We start from the raw sequence: 24,827 nt of genomic DNA on the forward strand, positions 1-24,827 counted from the left end.
TGTTTCTTTATGGAGATCCAAGAAAATATGGCTATATATTTTTAATTTTTTTTCTTTGTCATGTAGAAGACATATGTGTTTATTTGCACATAAACCTATGCTAGAAATATTGCATATCAGTACCTAGAAAGCTTTCTTATTCATAACATTGTGTAGATGTGCCATAGTTTATTTAACAAGTTCCTTATCAATGGGTGTTGGTGTTATTTCCAAAATTTTGCTGTTATCAACAAACCTGCAACATATAACTTTTGCAAATAACATTGTTATGAATGCAGATGTATCTATGGTGTAAATTTTAGAATGTGGAAATGAATCAAAGTCATATGTACGTAATTTTAATACTTTTTTCAAATTTAAAATATTCATTATCCTTCCTGCATTGACTTGAGATGCTGCTTTTCTCATCATATACTCTTTCTAGAATTTCTATTCTGTTTTATTGGTCTGATTATTCAGGTGCCATTATCACACTGCTTTAATTATTGGGGCATAGTAGTATGTTTTAATACCTGTTAGGTCCCCTCTGCTGTTGTTATTATTTTTCTGAGTTTTTTTGCTGTTCCCTATTTTACTGTAAGTTAACATGTCTAGTTCTGAAAGAGTAAAGTTTATTGCATTAAACATACTAATATAGAAGAATTTATCTTCTACCACAATCACGGGGTGTCTTTGTGTTAAATCATAGTTTCTGTCTCCCAGAAATGTTTTTTAAGGTTCCTTTTGTGGGTCTTAGCATTTCTTTTAAGTGTACTTCTAGATTTTTTGACATTTATGGGACCATTACAAGTGGAGTTTTCTCTTTCATCGTACTTTCTAAATGATTGTTGCTTGTTATCTTTAGGATTTTGGACTTCTGAAAATTTTGTAAACTTTTACCTTAGTGAAATGAATTCTCTTATGCTCTTTAATAGATTTCAGTTGATTCTACTAAGTTTCCCAGTATGTTGCTATTTCATCTACAGATTGTTTTAGCCGTTACTTTCTAATATTTCTATCTCTAATTTCGTTTGCTTTTATGATTGCACTGGTTAGTATTTCTGCTACGATGTAAATCGGAGTGCTGCTAAAAGGCATCTTCATTGTAATCCTGACAGGTAGAAATGGTCTAATGTGTTTTTCCTTTAAGTATAATGCTGGTTCTTGGGTTCATTTGAGTGATGGGGAGAGGGCAGAGGGAAGAGTTTGTATTTTATCCTGTTGGTGCGTATATACCATTACCCTTTTCTTAACTCACCTAATGTTGTGTTTATTTGTGTTTCTGTTTCCCCAGACTGTTTGCCCCTTGAAAACAAGTATGAGTTTTGTTCTTTCCTGTTATAAGCATGATGTTTTACACATTGTCAGCATTCATTTATTGTGTAATTTGAATAATAAGTTAAGCTTCTAAAACTGCAGCCTCCTGTAATTTGCTCTCATGCTCTGGAATAATTCCTAAGTAGAAATATTTACCTCCATCTGATGGAGGAATTGACAGCCTTCTTGATGACTGAATAAGATGACTTGGGTCAAAGAGTGGCAGTGGGTGAGACTTGTGCATAAATAATGTATATTATCCACAAGGATTGAAAACATTGTTATATTTAAAAATTAAATAACAACCATTTCCAATCATTTGTGAAAGACATTTTGTTGTTAGTAAGTATTAAGGTGTTATTAAAGTTTGTAATTGCACGTCTTAAGTTTGTAATAATTGTACTGGTTCTTTATAAAACTAAGGCATGAATTTATGCTCTCCGCCAACGTATATTGAGCCCTTATGGGACTATATTGTGCAAGAAGCTGTTTACTATATAAAGTTGTGCTTTTAACAAGCATGTACTCTGACAGGAGAAATGGGTAAAATAACTATCACATTTGTGGCATATAGACTGTAGGAAAGTCGAGACTGGAGGGGCTATGATAAGCAGGCAGGCTTGGTATTCCCAAAGTTTCCTTCCTTGAAAACTAAATATTACACTGATAGAAAAACTTACCAAGTTGACCAGATGTCAGGACATCTGGAAAGCACAAAGAAAGTGTTGAATGTATAGTATGTTGACTATAGTTTATAATACTGTGCTGTATACATGAAATTTGTTAAGAGGGTAGATCTTAAGTATTCTCACAACAGAAACGAAGAAGGAAATGATAACCGTATGAGATGATGGAAATATTAATTAGCTGGATTATGGTGATCATTTCACAATGTCTATGCGTATCGAAACATCAAATTGTACACTCTAAATGTATACACTTTTTATTTTCAATTGTACCTCAGTAAATCTGATTTTTTTGAAAAAACAATGTTGGCAAGTAGTTGTGAGTCCCTGGAGGGCTTTGTTTGAATGAAAAGAAGCGGGAGATGAGCAGAGAAGCTAGGACAGGGACGGTGTGGAAGGCTTTATGTGCTAACTTTATGCAGTTAGAATTACCTGAGATACAAACAGAAACCATCACATGTGTCAAGGAATTGAGAAAACTTTAGTATGACTGTTTTGATGACAGTGAAAGAATAGTTTGGAGGGAGAAAGCAGAGGTAGGAAGCCAAATTAGCAAACTGTAGCAATAATTTAGTATTGTGCCAAACTTTGAGTAAGTTACTTAGCTTTTCTGCCTGAGTGTCCCATTCTGTAAGCAGGAATAATTACATTGCCTGCCTCATTGGGTTTTGGTCTGATTTAAACTATGCTGATATTTGTAAATCCCTTAAAACAGTGGGAAACATAATAAGAACTTAAGATTCCAGTTATTAATATTGAAAGTCAAGATTGCTGCTGCTACCTGATAGAAGTGATGCCCAAAATGTTAACCCCAGAGAAAAAGGCAGGTTAAACCATAAAATTAAAATAATACCAAAACAATTATAGAGCTCCCAAATCTAATTATGTAGCTTTAAACAGAAATCCAGGACCATTTTTAAATAGCAACCAAAAGAAATTAGGGAAAATGATAGACATAAAAATGTAAAGTAAATAAGAAATACTGTGTACTTTTTGCAAAGAAGCTAACTTTCTGAGTAATAACTCCTGCTTAAGATATTTCATTTCAAGGGAGCTTTATACATTTGAAATCAGTCACCCTCTAAGCCGTTTCTTCCCTGGGCTTTCCAGCTCCTGGAGCTTTCATGTCTTTTTCATGCTATGAGGTAAGAAGCTTCTGTTCGGCTCCTGAGTATGGATTAGTGCCTATGGCTTCAAGGTGCCCATGCCTCAAAGACCACTTAGTTCAGATCTTGACATTTTCTTTCACTCTTGATTTTTTTTTTAAGAAATCACTTATTACTGCACAAGATTTGTGTCCTGAAAAATGAAAGGATACAAAGCTTGTCCAAAAGGGTATTTTCAAAACAGTCTGTTTAGAGGCAAGAATTTATTTATCGCTAAGCATGTGGATTAAAGAGTGCTTCATCGGTTTAATCATAAACAAACACAGTATTGGCCTTTGGCTCCCAGATTTTAGAAGGAGGAAAGTTTCAAACCTTTTCTCTCTCCACTCTCTTCTTTTCAGCCCTCTTTTTCAGTCTCTCCTGTCTCTTGGATTTTCTGACATGAAATGTCGCAACCACGTTGAAATTTTCAGTGTATCAGAATAAGTGGGTGATTCTTCTTCACTGGCTCATTTCTAATTCTTGAGAATCAGGACTTTCTTCTAGGTATTTAGAATACATTTCTCTGAGATTTAGGTGGACAGAGGACAAATGAGAAGGCGTACGTTTGAGGGGAAAGAGAGAAAGAGGCTTTTCCTACACATAGGTGACTTCAAAAAAATGGAAACAGACAAAAGTATAGCATCTCTCATTCCAGCCCCATTTCTTTGTTTTTAGCCTCCTTTTCTCCCCCAGGCCCAGGCTTCATCCTTGGAGAAAGTCAACCTGTCTTCTTATCATGGCGTAAATTTTCGTATCTTTAAAATCAATACATGAATGCCTTGCTTGTTTAAGACTCAAAGGACATAATGCATGAGGAGGAAATGTAATAATTACCAACACAAGCCCTGAAGCTAGATTGCCAGGGCTTATTCCTCTATCTCAGTTACTGTCTTTTCTTCTTAAACATTTCTGTGCCTCAGTTTCACCATGGATAACACAATGATAATAATGTAGCCTAACAGTGTTTTGTGGATGAAATGAGTTAATACATTTTAAGTATTTAGACCAACGTGTGGCCTGGAGTAAGCGCTCACCTTGGCAATTATAAAAGAGTATATACCTGTGAAGTATTGGTTGACTCATTCAACAGTGTTTAAGTGATCACTTTGCTCTGAGTGAGTCTAGGCATGGGTAGGAATGCAATGATGTGCTGTAGAAGGCCTGGCTCCTTCTCTGAAGGAGATTATAATCTAATAAGGGAAATTAATTATCAAAAGACATCAAAGAACAAAAGATAAAGGAAAACAGAGTAAAGAGAAGTCTTTTGACTGGTTTGATCTAGGAAAGCTCCACGAGAGAAGTAAGACTTGAGATAGGATTCAGAAGGTAGCTAGGATTCTGAAGATTGTGTATTGAAAAATAAGGGAATTTCAGGTAAAGAATATGACACAAAGAAATGAAAACAAATATGTTCAAGGGGGTAATGATGAGTAAACCAACGCAATTTCAGAAGTTTTAATGGGAGAAGTGACACATGTTTGACAAGGCTTTCGGATTAGTTCATGAAGGTTCTTAAGTGGCAAGCTTCAGAATTCGAAATTTCTTTTATAGGCAGTGAGCACTGGTGAGGCATTGAAATGTTTTCTGTTTGTTCATTTGTTTTTTGGTCCAAAGAGATACATGACCAGAGCTGTGCTTCAGGACGTTTACTGTGGCAATAGTTACTGAGTTGGGTTGGAGTAAAACAAATGTGAAGGCAGCCGGGAAGTTAGGATAACAGTATTCCTTAAAGTGAGATGCCATTCGATTTTAGTAGTGAAAACGGAAAGGAAGTGAGAAATGTTTTGTATCTGTGATTAAATGTATTTGTCAACTAAATGGATATTTTTATGAAATGTGATGAAAAAAGTTTCAAAGGCTGCCGAGGGAAAAAGGGAAGCAATGTAAGAAATTTTATTAATCCCTCGTAAAATAGGAAAAGAGTAAAATAAGAGAATAAAGCAAAAAATGAGATGGCTAAAAGTTCAAATATACCAGTGACCACATAAATGTAAATAGTTATGCATTTCTCTTAATAAACAGAAGTCATAAACTACAACCATAAAGAAAATAATTGATAAATTTGAATATCTCAAAATTAAAAACTTCTCTGGGGCCGGCCCGGTGACCGAGTGGTTAAGTTCGCGTGCTCCACTTCGGTTACCCAGGGTTTTCCCGGTTCGGATCCTGGGTGCGGACATGGCACCGCTCATCAAGCCATGCTAAGGTGGCATCCCACATAGCAGAACCAGAGGCACTCACAACTAGAATATACAACTGTGTACTGGGGGGGCTTTGGGGAGAAGAAGAAGGAAAAAAAAGAGAAAGATTAGCAACATTTGTTAGCTCAGGTGCCAATCTTTAAAAAAGATTAAAAACTTCTCCATGGAAAGTGAAATTATCAAAAAGTGAATGTCACGCTACTAAATAGGGAAAGGTATTTCCAACACATTTACCTGCTAAAGGATTTAAAACTAAAATATATTTAAAAATTTCTACAAATCAACAGTCGAAAAAGAAAAAATATATATATAACATACGTCAACATCGATAAAGCTCAATCATAATAATTAGAAGTGAAAGTTAGGTTTTATAATATTTTATAATATTTTATACATGATATTTACACTATGCAAAATTTAAAATACGAAAACAGTAATAAATATTGCTTATGAAGGTATAAAAATATAGTAGATATATTAAAGTGTTTGTAAGGATGCATATCAATTTTAAGATACTATGTGGTATGCAGCACATATATAAAAAAGAGAGTTAATTTATTAGTGACTACTGACCCTACAAGCTCTGGAATTTCTTTAAGATCATTATAAAACTTTACTTACAATTGACATTGTAGGAATTCTTTAAATTCCTTACCAAATCTAGCAGCTGTTGATGGCCAATTCAAATGGAACCACTAACTTCAGTTATAATCAAATTTATTACCAGAAAACTCAGATCAGTTGAAACCATAGTATAAGTCCCTCATTTGAAACCAACATCTGAGTATCATTACATTTAAAGAGGAGTGGATTATTAGAGGCACTGAATAATTCTTTTAGGTGTAAACATTTCATTCAGGACAGTTCGGAAGGTATGTGGACTTAAGCCAAGTTGATATACTAATTTGAAACAGAGTAATGGGAACGTATTTGCTGATTTGATATTTTAAATATATTGAACTTTATAGTTTTAAAGAGGAATCAAAAAGCATTAAATGTTGAGTATCGGGGAAGGAATCAACATTGGAAGGGTCTGTAAGTTTATATCAAGAAACTGAAGTCAGATAATGTTTTCACAAGGAGGATATAGTTAATAGTGATAAATTATTCTGAGATAGACTGGAAAGCATCTATTTTATAGGAAGGCTGCAGATTTTTAATTGTCATATCAAACTCAATTTGATCAAACTAAACTCCTCATTGTGAAGTTCTAAATTGTTTCTGTAATGTTTCTCATCTTTGGTTCATCTTCTCTCTCTCCACTGTCTTCAACACTGGCTGAGTTGTAATCTCCTTCTCTGGTATGAATGTACTAATTACCTAATGAAACTTTTCTATTTTCATAGTTATTGTTAACCCTGCTACTAATAGCTTCACTCCCTTAATAGCACTGATCATTGACTTCCATTTTCTGCTGCATCAAATGAAAACTCTCTTTGATTTCTAAAGGCCTCTAACATTTTAATTTTTATTCTTCATTTCTTTCCTAGGTGTGTGGTTTTTTTTGTTGTTTTTTTTTTCTCAATTCAAGTCATTCTCACTACACAGGGGCATCTCACTTTGGATTTTGTCCAAAGATTTGGGGGTGGTATAGGTAAAGAAGGGAAAAATTATTGACAACACCAAGATTTGAAGATTGTGTGACTAAAAATATGGTTAACAAATGGAAGAAATAAAAAACCCAGAAGGAGAAGTGAACCGAAGAGGAGATATTTTGAGCTTTGATTTGGACATTTGACTTTTGCTTACTGGTCAAAATGTCACTTTGAAACTGTGATCTTGCCAACTCTTTGGGAATAGGGTCTTGGCATGATTGAGCCCTGTACTAACTGGGTCCATAAAATAGAGACACGCTGGTTGTACATGGAAATACAGTTTTCACCGATTATTGAGTTCCACCTCTACAAGTGACTGATGAAAATAAAACACCACCAATTTCAAAAAGCGTAAATCAATAGAGAGCCAAAGAATATTCTGACTTTAGAGAAGCTAAAACCCAGAAGATGTGGTTCTTTTCTGGAGATCTTGACAAAGAGAAAGGAATTTTTTGTTCGATATCATGTCAGCTTTGGGCTATCTGAAAGTCGGGAGCTGGAAGGGTGTAAATTTAAGTATCCTTTCAGTGCTGTGATTGTTTCTAAAAATTGCCACCTGCTTGGGCCACTGCTCAGCAGGTCTACCCTACAACTAGTTTTCATTCTCATGATAATGATGACAATTTGACACTTTGAACCTAAAACTTGCTGCTGCTGTGAAGCATTTCATTTCTGGCTCTGACTCTAAACCGTGTGTGTATTCTCTCCTGGTAGCCAAAAGCAGTAGAGAGAACTGTATATACTCAGCTGAAAAACAAAAACACTTGGCCTCCTCAAAAACTGCCACTGGTGAGAATTTGGGAATCATTGTTTGCCTCTTATGAATTTCACAGTTGTTTTTCTGGATAATGAAAAGAAAGAGAAGGTGAGATAATAGAAACAGAAAAAACCAACGTATTCGTTTTGGTCTTTCCACCTACATGAAATGAGAAAAAAATGAGATATACATATTGCTCTTTGAGCATTTTTCCAGCAATGTTTATATTTTGCACTAGACATTGGTGAATGATGCAAAGCTCTTGAGTTACGAAATTTTGTGAGAACTTCTTCTTATAAAAACAAACTTTAATTAAATTATGCTCCAAGGAGAAAGAAGTTTTTAGTTTTTTGGTCCTGTGATTTATATTCAAATAGGTGGGTGTTTATAGAGGGATAGATGCATATGTATTTATGTATATTATTTATATAGATACGTAAATTGAAATTTTAAAAAGCAAAGAGAGATAAGGACATATGTTTGTGTATATAAATGGATAGCCACCTATACATAAAATGATAGCGTGCCTCTGCTTCCTTTCATCCTTAATGTCTCAATTTCTACCTCTACTTTTTTCAGTCACAGATTACATAACCTAAAACAGAAATGGCCAGTAAAAATATTTTTAAAACACTTAAATAAAAACGGTCCCTGAATTAATGATATGAATTCTTATATCTTATGAGATACTAGTTAGTTTTTTGCTAAATTAAGTTACTAGATAAAAATAAATGTATATAGACTTGTGGATATTTGAGAAAATGCGTTTACATCCCACATCCTCAGAGACATATTCTTTGCTTTTTTTTACTGTGGACTGCTTGGTGCCCCTTTTAACACCTTTAGAGTTACCTTTGGCTCGTCTTTCTCCATTGTTCTTGTGTTCTTAAGTATGTCTAATAAATTCAAAAGTGGAGAAGGACATTTCTCCTTGGGTTTTGCATTTATCAGAGAGCTACTGCATTTATTTCAGAGAACTCAGTGGCTGTGAACTATACCCAGAGTTGTAAGTGGGGACAAAGGAGGACCCACAATGGATATATTTAATTCTAGCATTCTACACTCTCAGTTTGGGCATCCATAAACCACAGAACTGTAGATATTGCCATTGACAGCTGCAAGTCTTACAGTTTAGAAAAGTCATGTAGCTTGAAAAACCTAGGCGTTTAATAGAAGTCAACCTGAAAGACCCAGTCACCCAATTGATCTGTTGTATTCCTGGCCTTATATGGCTGTTTGTAAAATTTGATGTCATTTATAACTTTCGTTTAATCTAAGAATCCTAAATTGCTTAGGTTTCAGTTTATTTAAGAATATCTACCTTAACAAGCAGAAAGAGTTGATGCTACTTGGAGTTCTGAATCTGATTTAATTCTCAAAGCCAAGACCCTCCCCTGGCCTGGCTGTCCCATGTCTGTCTTCTCTGACCTCCCACTGCTTTTACTCTGGTTCACTGCCCTCCACACTGGCCTCCTTGCAGTTCTTGCAGTAGCTCAGGCAAGCTCCCACATCAGGGTGTTTGCACTTGCAGTTCTCTCTAACTAAAACACACTTTCCCCAGCTGTGTGCATCGCTCCTTCTCTCACTTCCTCTAATGCTGAAATATCCCCTTGTGGGAGAGCCTTCCCTCGCCATCACTGTGCTCTAATTCTCTCCATAACTCTTAGCACAGATAAAAATACTGTTTGCCAATGCACTTAGTTATCTGCTATCACCTGTCTACCCCATTGAAATGGAAGTTCCATGAGGCAGGAACTTTGTTTCCATAGGGCAGAAACTTGTTTTTTTAATTGTTATTATTTTAGTGAGTTTATTTTTTTACTGCTATATCCACAGAGCATAGAGCTCTCAAATATTTTTTGAGTGAACGAATGAGAGGGATTCTGCTATTGGTATACATTTAACAGCAATTAAATATAAGACACTATTGAAAGATACTAAAGTTCCTATCTATAGAAATGATAGCTAAAGCTAAACTCATCAGTGCAATAAGCTTAATCCTGTGTTTGTGTTACTTTTTGCAAAAACAAAGCATGTCTTTCAATAGTCCCATACCCAGTTTGTGAGAAGACAAAGACCCAGGACTGAGTAATTGAAATTACTCATAGCATAAACCTGCAGTAACTATTCCTGGATCAGCTTGGCTTATTCGTTTAATTTGTTGCTTTGATACGTTCACCTGATGCACAGTTATAAGTAAACATTTGAATCCTATGCCCCAAGTTATCATTTATATTGTATCTTGCTTTTAGAAGGGAACACAGATATAAGCTTCTCCAGATATGCCACTCTTTTCTATATCCTTTGAAATCTCTAGAGATGAAGTTTCTGTGACTTCCTTTAGTGCAATGGACCCTTGGGTTTGACAACTCCTGTAGTCAGAAATTCTTCCAAGTTTGTAACCAAAATCCTGTTGAAGTTCAGGCTTCATTAGGTCAGCATCATGTGATGGAACAGGCCCATTAAATCTGACTTTTGGTTAAGGTAAAGCGTGTGAATGAGTCCTAGTTAAGTAACGTAATTATGGCTATGAACTAAAGCCAAAAATCACCATTACTTCACAGTGAGTCTTAAGTGGAAAAAAGGATGTACTTAGTCTAAAATCACCTTGAAAAGGGGAAAGTATTACTGAAACCAAAGTGGGTTCCCTCCTGGCGAGTTAAATCAGACTCTCCACCAGAAGTAGTTGTCTCAGAAAGTAAGGTATATTTGCAGCAAATAGGTGACATGAGAAATCATTTCTAGAGTCATGGCGTCCCTGAACAAAGGGGAGCAGGGGCCTTTTATTTCAGATGTGGGGTGAATACTCAAAAAGGAAGAGGCAGGTGTTCGCTTGCACAGGCTTAGTTGGAAAATGTGCTTCCACATACACTGTAGGTGATGGTGATAAGGCCTAAGCTCCTCCTGGAGAGACCTTAGCATTAAAACAAGGCAGAGGTCCTAGGCGTAGCTCTTCTGGTGAAGCTTGGTCTGGGTCAGGGTGGTTGGTGATTGCATCTCCTTAACATAACAAAAGGGAAAAAAACCAATTTGGAAAACCAGTTAAAAGCTTCCAACCCAGCCTTGAGTTCCTTGGTGCCACTAGTCAGTGACAAAAGCACTAAGGAAAGGGGATTGCTGTGACCTAAAAGGATTTTCATCAGAAGGAAAGGAATTGAGAGGGTATTTAATTATGGGAAGATGGCTGGCTGGCCAATGCAGTGGAAAACCGAGGCCCATGGAGCAGCTGGGGATTCCTGAATTCCTGTCAACAACATGGAATTTTCTAGAAGGAAATCTGAAGGCTAAAGGCTACCCAGGAGACTGTTTGGTGAGATGATTGACATGTTTAGGAGATAACTCTGAATGAGAAAGTGAAATCAGTTAGTCTCACAGGATATAATGAAGCAACATCCTGAACAGTAATGGGAGAGGCAGGAGTGCCATCTGCTAAGAGACAGAACACAGGAGAAAGTGACTCTTCGTGCAAGCAGTAAGTCCTATTGCTAACAGCCAAATGGACTCTGCGTCTTTAGATGCCCTTGAAGAGCCACGCAGCATCTGAAGAGACAGTACCACCTCCTCCCACATACTGCTGATGAAGGGCATTTATTTATGTCTCATTCTCATGGGACGAAAATAAAAATAAGATACCAAATTTCATTTGTGTGGTTTTCTTTCATGTACTCAAAGAATTCGTATCTTTCATTTATGAGTGAAATAAAACCTATCCCTTTATTTTGTTTTTCTCAGAGGAGTGATTTCCTTGTCTCAAGCAGTCATTTTTGCTGCTCATCTCTGGAATCTCTCCAACATCCTCATGTAAGCTGTCAGTTCTAGGGCTAAAGCAGAACATAGTATACTATTAAAATCCTGTTTGATGAAGAGTAACAAAAAGATGATCTCCTCATGCATCTGCTTGTTTTATGCTGGTATGAAGGTTGATTTTAGAGTGCTGACTCATGCTGAATTTGACTTCCCCTTGACACAGAATGACACTTCCAAATTCTCTGCACCAGGCCTTTCTTTATTATTTTACTCCTATCACAAAGGAAAATATTTTGAAAAACTATGTCCCCCCAAAAAATCAGCATTTATTAAATGATTCTTTTCCTACTTTAAGTTTAAAAATTCAAGTAGACAGCTGCTCAGAATATAACTAGTCCATAGCCATGATGAATTCATATTATTTTTCCCAACAAATTATTTGTTTTAATCAGTTTATTGTGAGATTTTCATTAGACCTTTGAAATATCAAAAATAACTGAGACAAACAGAAATTAAGGAACATTGTACAAAATGCCTGACCAGGTAGTCTTCAAAATTGTCAAGGTCATGAAAAGCAAATAAAGACTGAGAAACTATCAAAGATTAGAGGAGACTAAGGAAACAGGACAGGTAACTGTGGCGTGGTATCCTGGATTGGTTCCCAAAACAGAGTAGGACATCAGTGGAAACAGCTAGTGATTTCTGAATAGAATCTGTGGTCTAGTTAATAGTCTTTTACCAATGTTAGTTTCTTAATTTTTAACACTCGTGGTTATTTAGGATGTTAATATTAGGGGAAGCTGGATAAAGTCCATACGGCACCATTTCCACAGCTGTTTTATAAATCTAAAACTTTTCCAAAATAAGAAAATAATAACTTAAGACCCTCAGCTTGGTAAACAGTCTATTACATCAAGTCTTCAACAATCAATTTTATCTGTATGTGGTTGCCTCTGTTAATGTAATAGCAAAGAGATAAGATACTATCGAAAATACCAAATCTATTTTTCCTTATTACCTGTTATCACGTTTTTTCTGTAGCAATATTGAGTGCCTAAATGAAAACACTTATGCTTTCTGACTCATGTTTAACTCACTCTTTAATAGAAAATAACTGTAGCCACACAAGATGGGGCATTGCAGTCACTAAGTATATGTGTTTGTGTATTTCCATGAATGTTATAAGGCTTCATTTGACATCATCATGCTTCCTGAGCTATGAGCAAGAAAGTGCAAAGGATACAGGGAAAAGCATTCCTCTGTGAGAAAGAACAGAAACCATATCACCGGGAATTTAGGTCTCAGTCCCATTCAAAGAGAGTCTTCCTACATCAACTAGGATTCTAAATCCATTAAAAAATAACCAGGAGATAAATACTGATAATCTATATGCATCCCACTTCACAAATGATATTTTTATTTATCTTCCTCTGATCTCTCAGAGTTCGATTCACATTCGTGTAACTGTTTGCCACGTCCACAATATTATTGCCGCTACCTCTATCTCCACTACCAACCACTACCATCTCTGCTAATAAAAATAAAATTTAAAAATCTCTGTCGTAGCTTGGGCTGCCATAACAAAACAACATAGACTGAGTGTCTTGAGCAACAGACATTTATTTTCTCACAGTTCTGGAGGTTAGAAGTCCAAGATCAAGGTGCCAGCATGGTCAGGTTCTGGGAAGAGCCCTCTTCCAAGCTTGCAGATGACTACTGTCTGGCCGTGACCTCTTTTTTGTGAAATTACAGGGAGAGAGAGCAAGCTCTCTGGTGTCTCTTCTTATAAGGGCACTAATCTCGTCCTGAGGCCCCACTCTCGCGATCTCATCTAATGCTACGTACCTCCCAAGGGTCCCATCTCCAAATACCATCACATTAGGGCTGAGGAATTCAACATACAAATTTGCTGGGAACACAATGGAGTCCATAGCAATATCCAAATCCTGAGAGTTTCAAATAAGGTGTGTGGACTACGCTTCAAACACATGTGCTGGATGCTTTCTGCAGGCTGTCTTATTAAATCTTCAAATAACTTCATGAGGTATATTGACTTTACGTTATAGATGAGGAGGTTAGGTCTTAGGTTAAAATAACTTCTGCCAGACAAGGCATTTAATAAATAGCAGAACCTGCACTGAGAATCAAATTGTTCTGATTAAAAAATTATATTCTGAGACGTTACAACATAATACCCTAAATCCTAATACACACGTATGATTTAAGACTGAGTGAAATGATCTATCCTTTGCAAAATTACTTCACATTATCTTGCAGAGAGGGTAATTTTAGGAAGAGAGTAAATTTGATACAAGAGCTTTACTTTTTTCTCAGCTGTGTGTTGATAAATATAAATAGCTAAATTGATTAACAGTATCCAAACCATTATGAAATTGGCAAGAACTCATATTTGTATTCAACAAAATAGTTTTGTTTATTGATATTATACATAACATAATTCCCATAATTTTTGGGATTATTTGAAACCTTTAAAAATATATTGGAATAAGCAATGACTTTGACAATATATGTAAATATTCATAATGGTTATGGACGTGCTGAACAAAGTCTGCTGCTAAGAGCATTTCATCTGTTTTGTATTGTACTACCCTCTGTAATTTAGTGACTCCTCTGTAAATCTCTGTGGCATAAGCTTTGTATACTTATTTCTTTTCACCGTCACAATAATTCTATGATATAGACATTGTTTTCCCCAAGCTGAGATAAGGATTCAAGCTTGGAGGGTTGTATGACTTGCAGACATGGCCCTCACAAGGGGCTGAGCTGGAATTCCAAGTCCAGTCTTTTCTAGTTCCACAGTCCATGTTTGGGAGATCATTGATATATTTCTATTTATTTTTTAAAAGTTCTTATATAGTGCTCTAATTGTTCTGGATGTAGAATATTTGGATCTGAATTCCATTAGAATTATGTGTCATTAGTAAAAACATGTTCCTACGTATGACTCTATCATGTGCCTCAGACTGCACCCACTCTGTAAGTGAAAGGGACCTGAGATATGAGCTGATCCTTGTTAAGAACCTTCTGTGCACTGTTAGCTCCTCCCTCTGTCCTATGGGGTACCTTTCTTTACCCGAGACATTAAATAATTTGTCTAAGTTTGCACAGCTAAACCGGCATAGCCATGATGTAAACCCAAGTCTGTATGATTCCAGAGTGTAGTAGGAGGTCATCAAGAGGACTTGAACCCTGGTTGACCCTTGAGTTGGACCCAGTCAACTGGAGACTCCTCACCCGCTCCCCTGTCCTTGGGCAGTACAACCCGCCCGCTGTTCTTGCACTAGGAGCCATTTTCAAGCATGCAGCCTTGGGAGAGTAATGTGTTGTTGAGACCATCTGGGTGGTATAGTGACTGAACTCAGTTAGGGCCTCCATCTAAACTTTAAGATTCCGATGGTCGGGTGTGAAGATCTCCTCATTTCATGACTGTCCAAGCCTCTGTGTAAATTCCATCAATTATTAAGCCTTTCACCTGCCAATCTGGAGTTGTCTGCTGCTTTCTTTAGTTTCTCTTTGCTCCCCAAGTACGGGGCCCACTTTTAGATTTCACCCAGGAACTCCCAAGGTTTCAAACTAACAAAAGTTTGATTAATTTTCCATTATACCAAACTATCTTTTCTTATATTTGCATTTTATAAATTTATTACCACTTAAAATATAAATACCTTTTTTAGGTTTAAAAAGCCGAATTCTGCAACACTAAATAAACTTATATAGAGTGGAGTTAAAGCTAAACAAACCGTATGCTGACATCCTACTATAAAAACAATATTTACACTATATGTTTTTACTGTTGGTTTACTTTGTGGGTGGAGATCCACAAGGGGCCAACAAATAAATTAGCTACAGCACAACATGCTAAATACAAGCGTGTAGGAAGAACACTGGGAGCCCTGAGGGAGGACTTTCACTCCTTATCTCCAGGTCTTTGGTTAGGAATCATGTGACAGAGGCGGTGCATCTCAGTGCAGGTAGAGAAGGAGAGACCCACTGCTGTGTGCTGGAAGTTCAGGGTTGTCCTTCATGTGCTTTTTGAAGCTACAGGGAAGGAGCTAAGAAAGGCAGCTGGAGTACAGTGAGAGTGCGTGTCTGCGTTGTTGTTCTATGTATTCTGCTTTTATAATGAGAGGTCTCTGTAATTGTTCTAAGAGTGCATTTTAACATGGGAAACACTGTCTTCTAGTGAATAATCAACAATGTATACTGCAAAGGATTTCTATTATCTGGCCTCTATTAGTGAAAAAACATAGTATAGCAGCGTTGCGGTTTAAATAAATAAATAGAAGAGAAATACAGTGATCTAAGTTTCTGAAGTTTCCTTCTATGAATTTCTTTATGACTGTAGAGAATGTATATGCCAACAAAAATATGCTAAATGTTGAAATTTAAAAGTTGTGGCCAATTTGCATTTCTACACCCTTTCAATTACTGGAAAGGAGACTCATTTTATTACTCTGCCTTAAGGATATCTGTGGAAGGAGTATGGTAAGGTGGGCATCAGGTGACAGACAGTCTAAAGGGCTGATATTAATTTGTCCTATAAAATAAAGGCAGCGTTCTGAAATGATGGTTTGTGCTTGTGTAACTGGTAGTTTTGCTTTTTTGCAAAGGTGAAGAGCCCGACAGATGTGTGTTCAAATCCTGACATTATCACTATCTTTATCCTGAAATGGAGATAAACCACCTCATATAGTAGTTATGAGGATTAAGTGTGTATATAAATTTTAGAATGTATTATGCAGAATAAGCATTTAATAAATACTAGTTACAGTAAAAGTATAAAGGGGTGAGAGATGTGTCTATTATAAAAACATATATCCTTTTGTTTTCTAAATTAATATATGAGCAATTGTTTTTTAAAAAAGTTAATCCTACAAGTTAATCTTTAAATGTGATGTCTTTTCAAAGGCAGAAAATTGAGCATTATGAAAGTGCTTAATCTTAGTAAATCGTAATTGCATTATCATGGACAACAGAGAATTATCTGTTGCTAGGATGGTGAGAATAAATCTTTCCTATGACACTGACATCCAGAGAATTTAGTTAAAGATGATTGAAGCTAGCATCTTGAAAAACTCATAAAGTCTTTTCACAAATTTCATTTTTATACTAAATGTTGAGCTTTTAAAGTTTGCTGTAATTTTAATGAATAACGTGCTTATAATTAAAAAAAAAAGTTGTTCTCTGTAGAAGCATTTTAAAAAATTTATTCCCAATAGATTCGTTGAATAGACAAAATCCTGATGCTGCAAAACTCATGTAAAAAAGATAGATAATAGGATTCTTTAATTTGCTTTCAGATTTTCAGACGATGCTGGTTAGTTTTCAAGAAGGCTTCTAGTAAAGGACCCAGAAGGCTAGAAAAATTTCCAGATGAAAAGGCAGCATATTTCAGAAACTTTCATAAGGTAAGTCACAGTCCTTGGAATCACTGGGGAATAACTGGACCCTTGGCAACAACTGGAGGAGATATTTCTTTTGATAGATGAAATCTGCAGAGGCAAAAATGCACGGCCAGGGTAAAATGTCCCGGGTCTGATAGAATGCAAAAGTTATTTTTCTCCTTTATTTTAATCATCTGCTGTAAATGCCAGTGGTACCTCTGCAAAATGAAAGACTCATTTTTATTGCTACTTTGCAATATGAGATGACTCATAACTCAACTAGATCATTTTCCAATGTGCTGAGTAGGCATGTTCCTCTGTTCAGGTTAATTGTGCATTTGTTACTTTGATTTAAACTGTGGTCCATATTTAGGAGATAAAACTTTTGAGGCTGACACTAGCAGTGTTAATGACACTGTTAATGTACGTGGCATTTGCTGTTTACAGCCTTAACAAGAAAGTGATCATCAAATATGTTGATGTATAGAGATGTGGCATAAATTCTATGAATGAAATACCAATTTCCTAGGAATTAAAAGTCTGTAAAAAATAATCTTAGAATGATGCTAAATGTGCTGCCTAAAGTTATCTTTGATGAAAACATCAAAACACAGTTAAGTATTTTATACTAATGTGGAAGACTCATGATCAGAACTCAGGATTGTGACACAGTGTTGCGTGTTGGTGGAAGGCATAAATAGCCTCAGTAAAGATTCTGCTTCTTTATTGGTGGTAATAGAGAGCAAGTTACACTGGGTAATGTCATGAATTTGTAGAATTTATTGTATGTGATAGATAGTTCTAATTTCTCCTTTTATTAAAAATAGAGTGCTTGCCAGGGGTTGAGGGGTTGGGAGGGATAACTAGGCAGAGCACAGAGGACTTTTAGGACAGTGAAACTACTCTTTATGATACTACTGATAATTGACACTATACTGAACGTATGGTTAAAAACCTTCTCACCAAAAAAACTTCGGGTCTGTATCACTTCACTTGTGACTACTGCAACATATGTAAGGGGAAAAAAGAATCTAAATAAGTACTTAAGAAAAATAAAAAAGGAGGAAACCCTTTCCAATTCGCTTTATCAGACCAGCATTATCCGAAAACCAAAACTAGACAAAGACAGTAGAAGAAAGTGACTAATCAATGTTCCTACAAACCAAAATTTGTTAACCAAATATTAGCAAATCTAATTAAACAATACATTAAAATGATAACATATGATCAAATAAGATTTATGATAGAAATGCAAGGTTATTTTAACATTTGAAAATCAATCAATAGAATGATGTAGAATAAAAGAGAACATATCATAGGATCATTTAAATTCATACAGAAAAGGCATTTGACAAAATTCAACATCCATTTATGATTTAAACTCTCAGAAACTTAAGAATAGAGTGAAATTCCTTGATCAGAAAAAGAGCATCTAACAAAAACCCACAGAAAAGAGAAAGGAAAACTGTTTTTATTCTCAGTGACATAATTGTTTCTTGAAAATGCTTGCTCATCTTCAAAGCAAGTACCAGAACTAATGAATAAATTTAGTTAATGGTATGTTTATAGTCAATTGTATTTTTAATAATAGCAGTTAATACTTGGTAAATTAATTTTTTTAAAAAAGAACTCAATTTACAATAATGCCAGCAACTAATTTTGAATAAGTTTATCAAAGCACATGTAAAACCTCTACACTGAAAATTATGGAACATAATTGAGAAAATTAAAGAAAGAAGGATACAAATAAATGGTGAGATATAAAATATTCTTTGATTGGTTGATTTAATATTGTTACGATGTCAGTTCTCCCTAAATTGATATACAGCATTCCAGGAGTCTTTTTTTGTGGATATTGATGATCTCTTTCTGTATGTATGTCTGTATAACCTATATTAGCCAAAGCAGTTTTAATAAAGAAAAACTAAGTTGTAAGTGTTACACTACAAGATATCAAGACTTACTTAATATAAACTTACAGAAATCAGCATAATGTGACTTTAGCAGGAGGATATCTATATAGCTCAATGGAAGGGAATAGAGAGGTTAGAAATAAACTCACGTGTATGCTCGATTGCATTTTGACAAATGTGTGAAGACAAGTCAAAAGGAAAGAAAACTCTTTCCAATAAATGGTGCTAGAACAACTGGATGTCTCTATGTAAATAAATGAACATTGATCTTACCTCACACCATACATACAATAAACTCAAAACAGATCATCAGTCTAAATTTAAAGCCAAAAGTATAAAACTCCCAGTAGTAAATATAGTAGAAAACTTTTTCCACTTTGTGATAAGAAATATTTCTCAGGGCACAAAAAGTATGAACCATAAGAAAAAAAATCACTTGGTAAGTTGAGTTATATGGAAATTTAAAACTTTTTCTCTTCCAGTTAACAAGGTAAAAAGGCAAGTAAGTCTGGAAAAAATTATGCAAATATATATCTGACAAAGAACAAGTATTCAAAATACTTAAAGAATTCTTATAACTCAATAATAAGAAGGTAGCTCAATATTTAAAAATGGACAAAAGATGTGAACATTTTCCCAAATAAGTTATATAAACAGCAAATAAGAACATGCAAAGATGCTCAACATCATTAGTTATCTGTAACATTTAGATTCAAACCAAAATAAGATATCGCTATCCACCCATTCGAATGGCTGAAGTTGTAAAGACAAACTAACTGGAGTTGAAAATGTGGAGCCACTAGAACTCATATATTGCTGAAATGGAAAATTGTACAAGCACTTTGTCAAACTCTTGGGCAGTTTCTTTTTTTTTATTATTGAGGTAGCATTGGTGTATAACATTATATAAATTTCAGGTGTACATCATTATATTTTGGCATCTGTATAGACTACATCATATTCACCACCAAAAGTCTAGTTTCTATCCATCACTGTACAAGTGTCCCCCTTTACCTCTTTCACCCTCCTCCCATCCCCCTTTCCCTCTGGTAACCACCAATCTGTTCTCTGTATCTATGTGTTTGTTTGTTTTTTTCTGTCTTCCACATATGAGTGAAATCACACAGTATTTGTCTGTCTTTATCTGATTTATTTCACTTATTTAGCTTACACTAGCTTCACTTAGTATATATACACCACAGATATACCACTGTGTGTGTATGTATATATATATACAGCACATCTTATACCACACACCACATATATACCACTATATATATACATATACCACTATATATATATGTATACCATATGTATATAGTATATATACTATATACTATATATATATACTATATATACACACATATACCACTATATGTATATGTACATATACAAACACACACACACACCACATCTTCTTTATCCATTCATTTGTCAATGGGCACATAGGTTGTTTCCACTTCTTGGCTATTGTGAATAATGCTGCAATGAACATAGGGGTGCATATATCTTCTCAAATTACTGTTTTTGTATTCTTTGGATAAATACCCAGCAGTGGAATAGCTGGATCATATGGTACTTCTATTTTTAATTTTTTGAGGAACCTCCATACTGTTTTCCATAGTGGCTGCACCAGTTTACATTCCCACCAGAAGCGTATGAGGGTTCCCTTTTCTCCACATCCTCTCCAACACTTATTATTTTTTGTCTTTTTAATAATAGTCATGCTGATGGGCTTGAGGTGATATCTTACTGTGGTTTCAATTTGCATTTCTCTAATAATTAGTGATATTGAACATGTTTTCATGTACCTGTTGGTTATCTGTATATCTTTTTTGAAAACATGTTCAGATCGTCTGCCCATTTTTTAATTGGGTTGTTTGGCTTTTTGTTGTTAAGTTATATGATGGGTTTTTTTGGATATTAACTCATTGGATGTTTGATTTACAAACATCTTCTCCCATTTGGTAGGTTGTCTTCTTGGTTTGTTAATGGTTTTCTTTGCTGTGCAGAAGCTTTTTAGTTTGATGTAGTCCCATTTGTTTATTTTTGCTTTTATTGCTTTACTTTTGGTGTCAGATTCAAAAAATTATTGCCAAGACTGATGTCAGTGAGCATACTGCCTATGTTTTCTTCTAGGAGTTTTATGGTTCCAGGTCATATGATCAAGTCTTCAATCCATTTTTAGTTAATTTTTGTGTATGGTGTAAGATAAGGGTTTACTTTCATTCTTTTGCATGTGGCTATCCAGTTTTTCCTACACCATTTATTGAAGGGACTTTGCTTTCTCCATTTTGTGTTCTTGTTTCCCTGTTGAAAATTAGCTGCCCATGGATATGTGGGTTTATTTCTGGCCTTTCAGTTCTGTTTCATTGATCTGTGTGTCTGTTTTTCTGCTAATCCCATGTTGTCTTGATTACTACAGCTTTGTAGTATGCTTTGAAATCAGGAAGTGTGATACCTCAAGCTTCGTTCTTTTTTCTCAGAATTGCTTTGGCTATTCAGGACCTTTTGTTGTTTTATATAAATTTTAGGATTCTTTGTTAAATAAATACAGTAAAGTTGCCAGGTACAAAATCAACATACAAAAATCTGTTGTATTTCTGTACACTAATAATGAACTATTAGAAAGAGAAATCAAGAAAACAATCTCATTTATAATCACAACCAAAAGCATAAAATACCTGGAAATAAATTTACCAAGAATGTGAAAGACCTGTACACTGAAAAGTATAAAACATTGTTGAAAGAAATTGACGAAGATATAAAGAAATGAAAAGATATTCCATGCTCATGGATTGGAAGAATGACATAGTTAAAATGTCCATATTACCTAAAGCAATCTATAGATTCAATGCAACCTATCAAATTCCCAATGACATTTTTCATGGAAATGAGTAGTTTCTTTAAAAAGTTAAACATATATCTGTCCAACTATTCCACTTCTAAGAATTTACCTCCCCAAAATGAATAGCCATGTCCAAATAAAGACATGTACAAAAATGTACATAGCAGCTTTATTCAAAATAGCTGAAAAGTGGAAACAACCTAAACAGGAGAATGAATAAACCAATTGTGGTTTATCCATCAATGGAATATGCTGAACAATAGATAGGAAAGATCTACTGATACACATAATAACAGATGAATCGTGTCAGAATCGTTATGCTGATTGAAAGACTTCAGACCCAAAATAATACATATTGTCTGATTTCATACTTACTTGTAGTAACAAAAATCATAGCTTGGTTGCCTAGTTTGAGGGAGGAATTGATGGAGGGATGGACTCCAAATGGACATAAGGCAGTTTTAGGGGGTGATGGAAGCATTCTTTATCTTTATTGTGGTGGTAGTTTAAAAAAAATGCATACAACTATCAAAACTCATTCAATTGTTTACTTTAAATGGATGCAACTTATCACGTATAAATTATTCCTCAACAAAGTCAACAAGGAAAGAGATCATTCTGGAAAACAGATTGTTGAAAAAGATCAAGAATCTTAACCACTTGTGTGTGTGTGTGTGTGTGTCTGTGTGTTTAGAACATTTAAGATCTACCTCTTGTCAACCTTCAAGTATATAATAGAGTTGGTTAACTGTAGTCAGCATGCTGTACATTAGCTCCCCAGAACTTATTCGTCTTACCCTGTGACCAATGATGATGGCGATGTTAACTGACCTTATTGTGGTAGTAATTTCACAATACATATGTGTACCAAAACATCACATTGTACACCTTAAACTTACACAATGTTGTATGTCAATTATATCTCAATAATAATGCTGGAAGAAAAAAGAATCTTAACTACGTTGCAGAGTGGATAATATTGTAGGTTCTGGAATCTGGCCTCCATATTTAACAGCTGTGTGGACTTTGATAAGCTATTTAAACTTCTATGTACCTAATTTTTCTCTCTGACATTAAGATTATAATGGTGTCTACCAAAGAGAGTTATTGTAATGAATAAATGGTTCACAGACATATAATGAGATTCAATATAACTAGATGTTACTAACAAATGATATTTTATAGCTAAGCATATAATTACTTACTTGGCGTATGGTAAGTTGTACAAATATTGGCCATTGTTAGTCTAGGTTAGTTAGATGTGACGGTGGCTTGACTGAAGATGTTAGTATTGAAGTTGAAGGTCAAAGGACAAATTTTGGATATGGTTTGTAAAATGGACAGGACGTACTTATGGATTAGATGTTGGACATCAGTGGAAGTTACGATCATGGGTGATTCAAGAATTTGGGCTTGAGCAACAGAGACGAGGATGGTGCAATTCATGAAGTGGGGGAAGGCTAGAAGAGCAGGCTTTGAGTAAAAATCACAGGCTTTCACTTTGTACATGTTAAATTTGAAATGTCTTTTAGGCACTAAAGCTAAAATGTCAAGTAATCAGTTAGACAAACAAATGTGGGCTGGGGTGGGGTGTCATTGATAATCTTATTCATTTGGCTGCCATTGGCATATTGATAGTATTTTACTGTGTAGCATTGGATGAAATGTCTCTTGGAAGAGAATGAAGAAAAAGGACATAATTAACACTGCGACGTTTAGAGAATTAGCAGAGGTGGAGGAGCCCGAATAGAAATCTGAGAACAGCAGGGAGTAAGATGAGAAGAATAACATTAAGAGTAAACCATTGGGAACCAAGAGGAAACTGTGCTAAAAAATTTGAGCAAATAGTCGTCTGTGTCTAGTTTGAGAGAATGAGAAAGATGACAGGAAAGGGACTATTGGATTTACAACATGGAGGTCTTCGGTGGCTTTACCAAGAGCTATTGCAGTGAAATATGGGGACTAATTTCACTTGGAGTGGCTTATAGGAGAATAAGAGGTGAGGAAGAGGCAGCTACTCAGGCAATCTTTTTCAAGAAATTTTGCTGTAAAATTGATCCAAGGTATGTAGCAGATATATTTTTTAAATATGACATATATTGTACCACACCTGTATGCCAATGGGAATGATCAAATATGTGATGATTAGAAAGTTCCTGTGTATAATTACGTGATTTGGTTTTTCACAGAACCAGGGATCATTCATTTTCACCAAAAGAAAAAGGAATAGAATATGAATGCAGATATAAGTAGATTGGATAAAAATTAATACTAGAAAACTATGACTAACACTTCAAAAACATACATACTTTATGTGTGTGAGCTTTCTCTCTCCAGTCTGTGAGAAATCAGCAGCACGAGATCAGTAGGTCCACATTGAGAAAAGGAACAGTTAATCTTTTATTAAATAACTAAACAGATGCCATTGACTGTAGCTTGAAGCTCCCTACAGCACTTAAATACCTAGATTCAGTGCATGTGACAGCTAAAATTTACCTTTCTCGTGGCAATGTTATGAAGATTAAAGTTTTTATTATTCCAACTTATTCTTCATAGCATTTGGAAGGCTAACTCAGTTTCCTAGTGATTTAAATTTCCTTTCAGGAATTTTTATCTTATTTTTTTCTTCAGTGATTTTGAACTAAAATGGTGAAGTTAGCCCACTCCTGATATGGAAGAAAAATTTGGGCATGATTCATCAGTAATAAGAAATCTTGAGAGTTGTTTTCAAGAAAGTATGTAAATGTTCTCTTATTTTGATTCTATTTTAGCAAGTTTTGCCTAATGCTTCTAACTGGCTGTCTTATTATAGGCTTTGGGTAAAAATCACAAGCTTTCACTTTGTATATATTAAATTTGAAGTGTCTGTTAGGCATTCAAACCAAAATACTGTGTCAGTCTGACTACTTTTCTTCTTCCTGTAGTCTTAACCAGCACCAAGACACTGATGTTTGCTTCCTTTTTTCTTAGATGTACATCTAGTGTTATTCAAATTCTCTTTTATCGTGTCTTCTGTTATTCTATAATGCCACTCTTATTCACTCAGATATGATCTTCCCTGCCATCAAAATTGTATTACCATTAAGCAACTCTAAAATTGCTCAAATGAAAGTAAAAACTTACAACATAAATATTTTCTTTCATTGGGTTGGATAAGTAAATACAGGTATGTCCTGTCTCTAAGAGTGATCGGCATTATGCTACAAAGGAAAAGAGACCTGCCCTGTCTAT

The 24,827-nt window shown here is 35.1% G+C and overlaps 1 protein-coding gene across 1 annotated transcript in view; it reads left to right on the plus strand.

Annotated features, from left to right (window-relative positions):
* The window catches only part of DOK6 (docking protein 6), a 411,319-nt gene that overhangs the window by 117,677 nt on the left and 268,815 nt on the right, over positions 1 to 24,827 (plus strand). The window contains exon 2 of the mRNA XM_070627867.1: positions 16,752 to 16,859. Within this exon, the coding sequence (XP_070483968.1) occupies positions 16,752 to 16,859 (108 nt within the window). The remainder of the gene's footprint in view (positions 1 to 16,751; positions 16,860 to 24,827) is intronic.

The sequence above is a fragment of the Equus przewalskii genome, chromosome 7 (genome assembly GCF_037783145.1).
Source record: "Equus przewalskii isolate Varuska chromosome 7, EquPr2, whole genome shotgun sequence".
Lineage (NCBI taxonomy): Eukaryota > Metazoa > Chordata > Mammalia > Perissodactyla > Equidae > Equus > Equus przewalskii.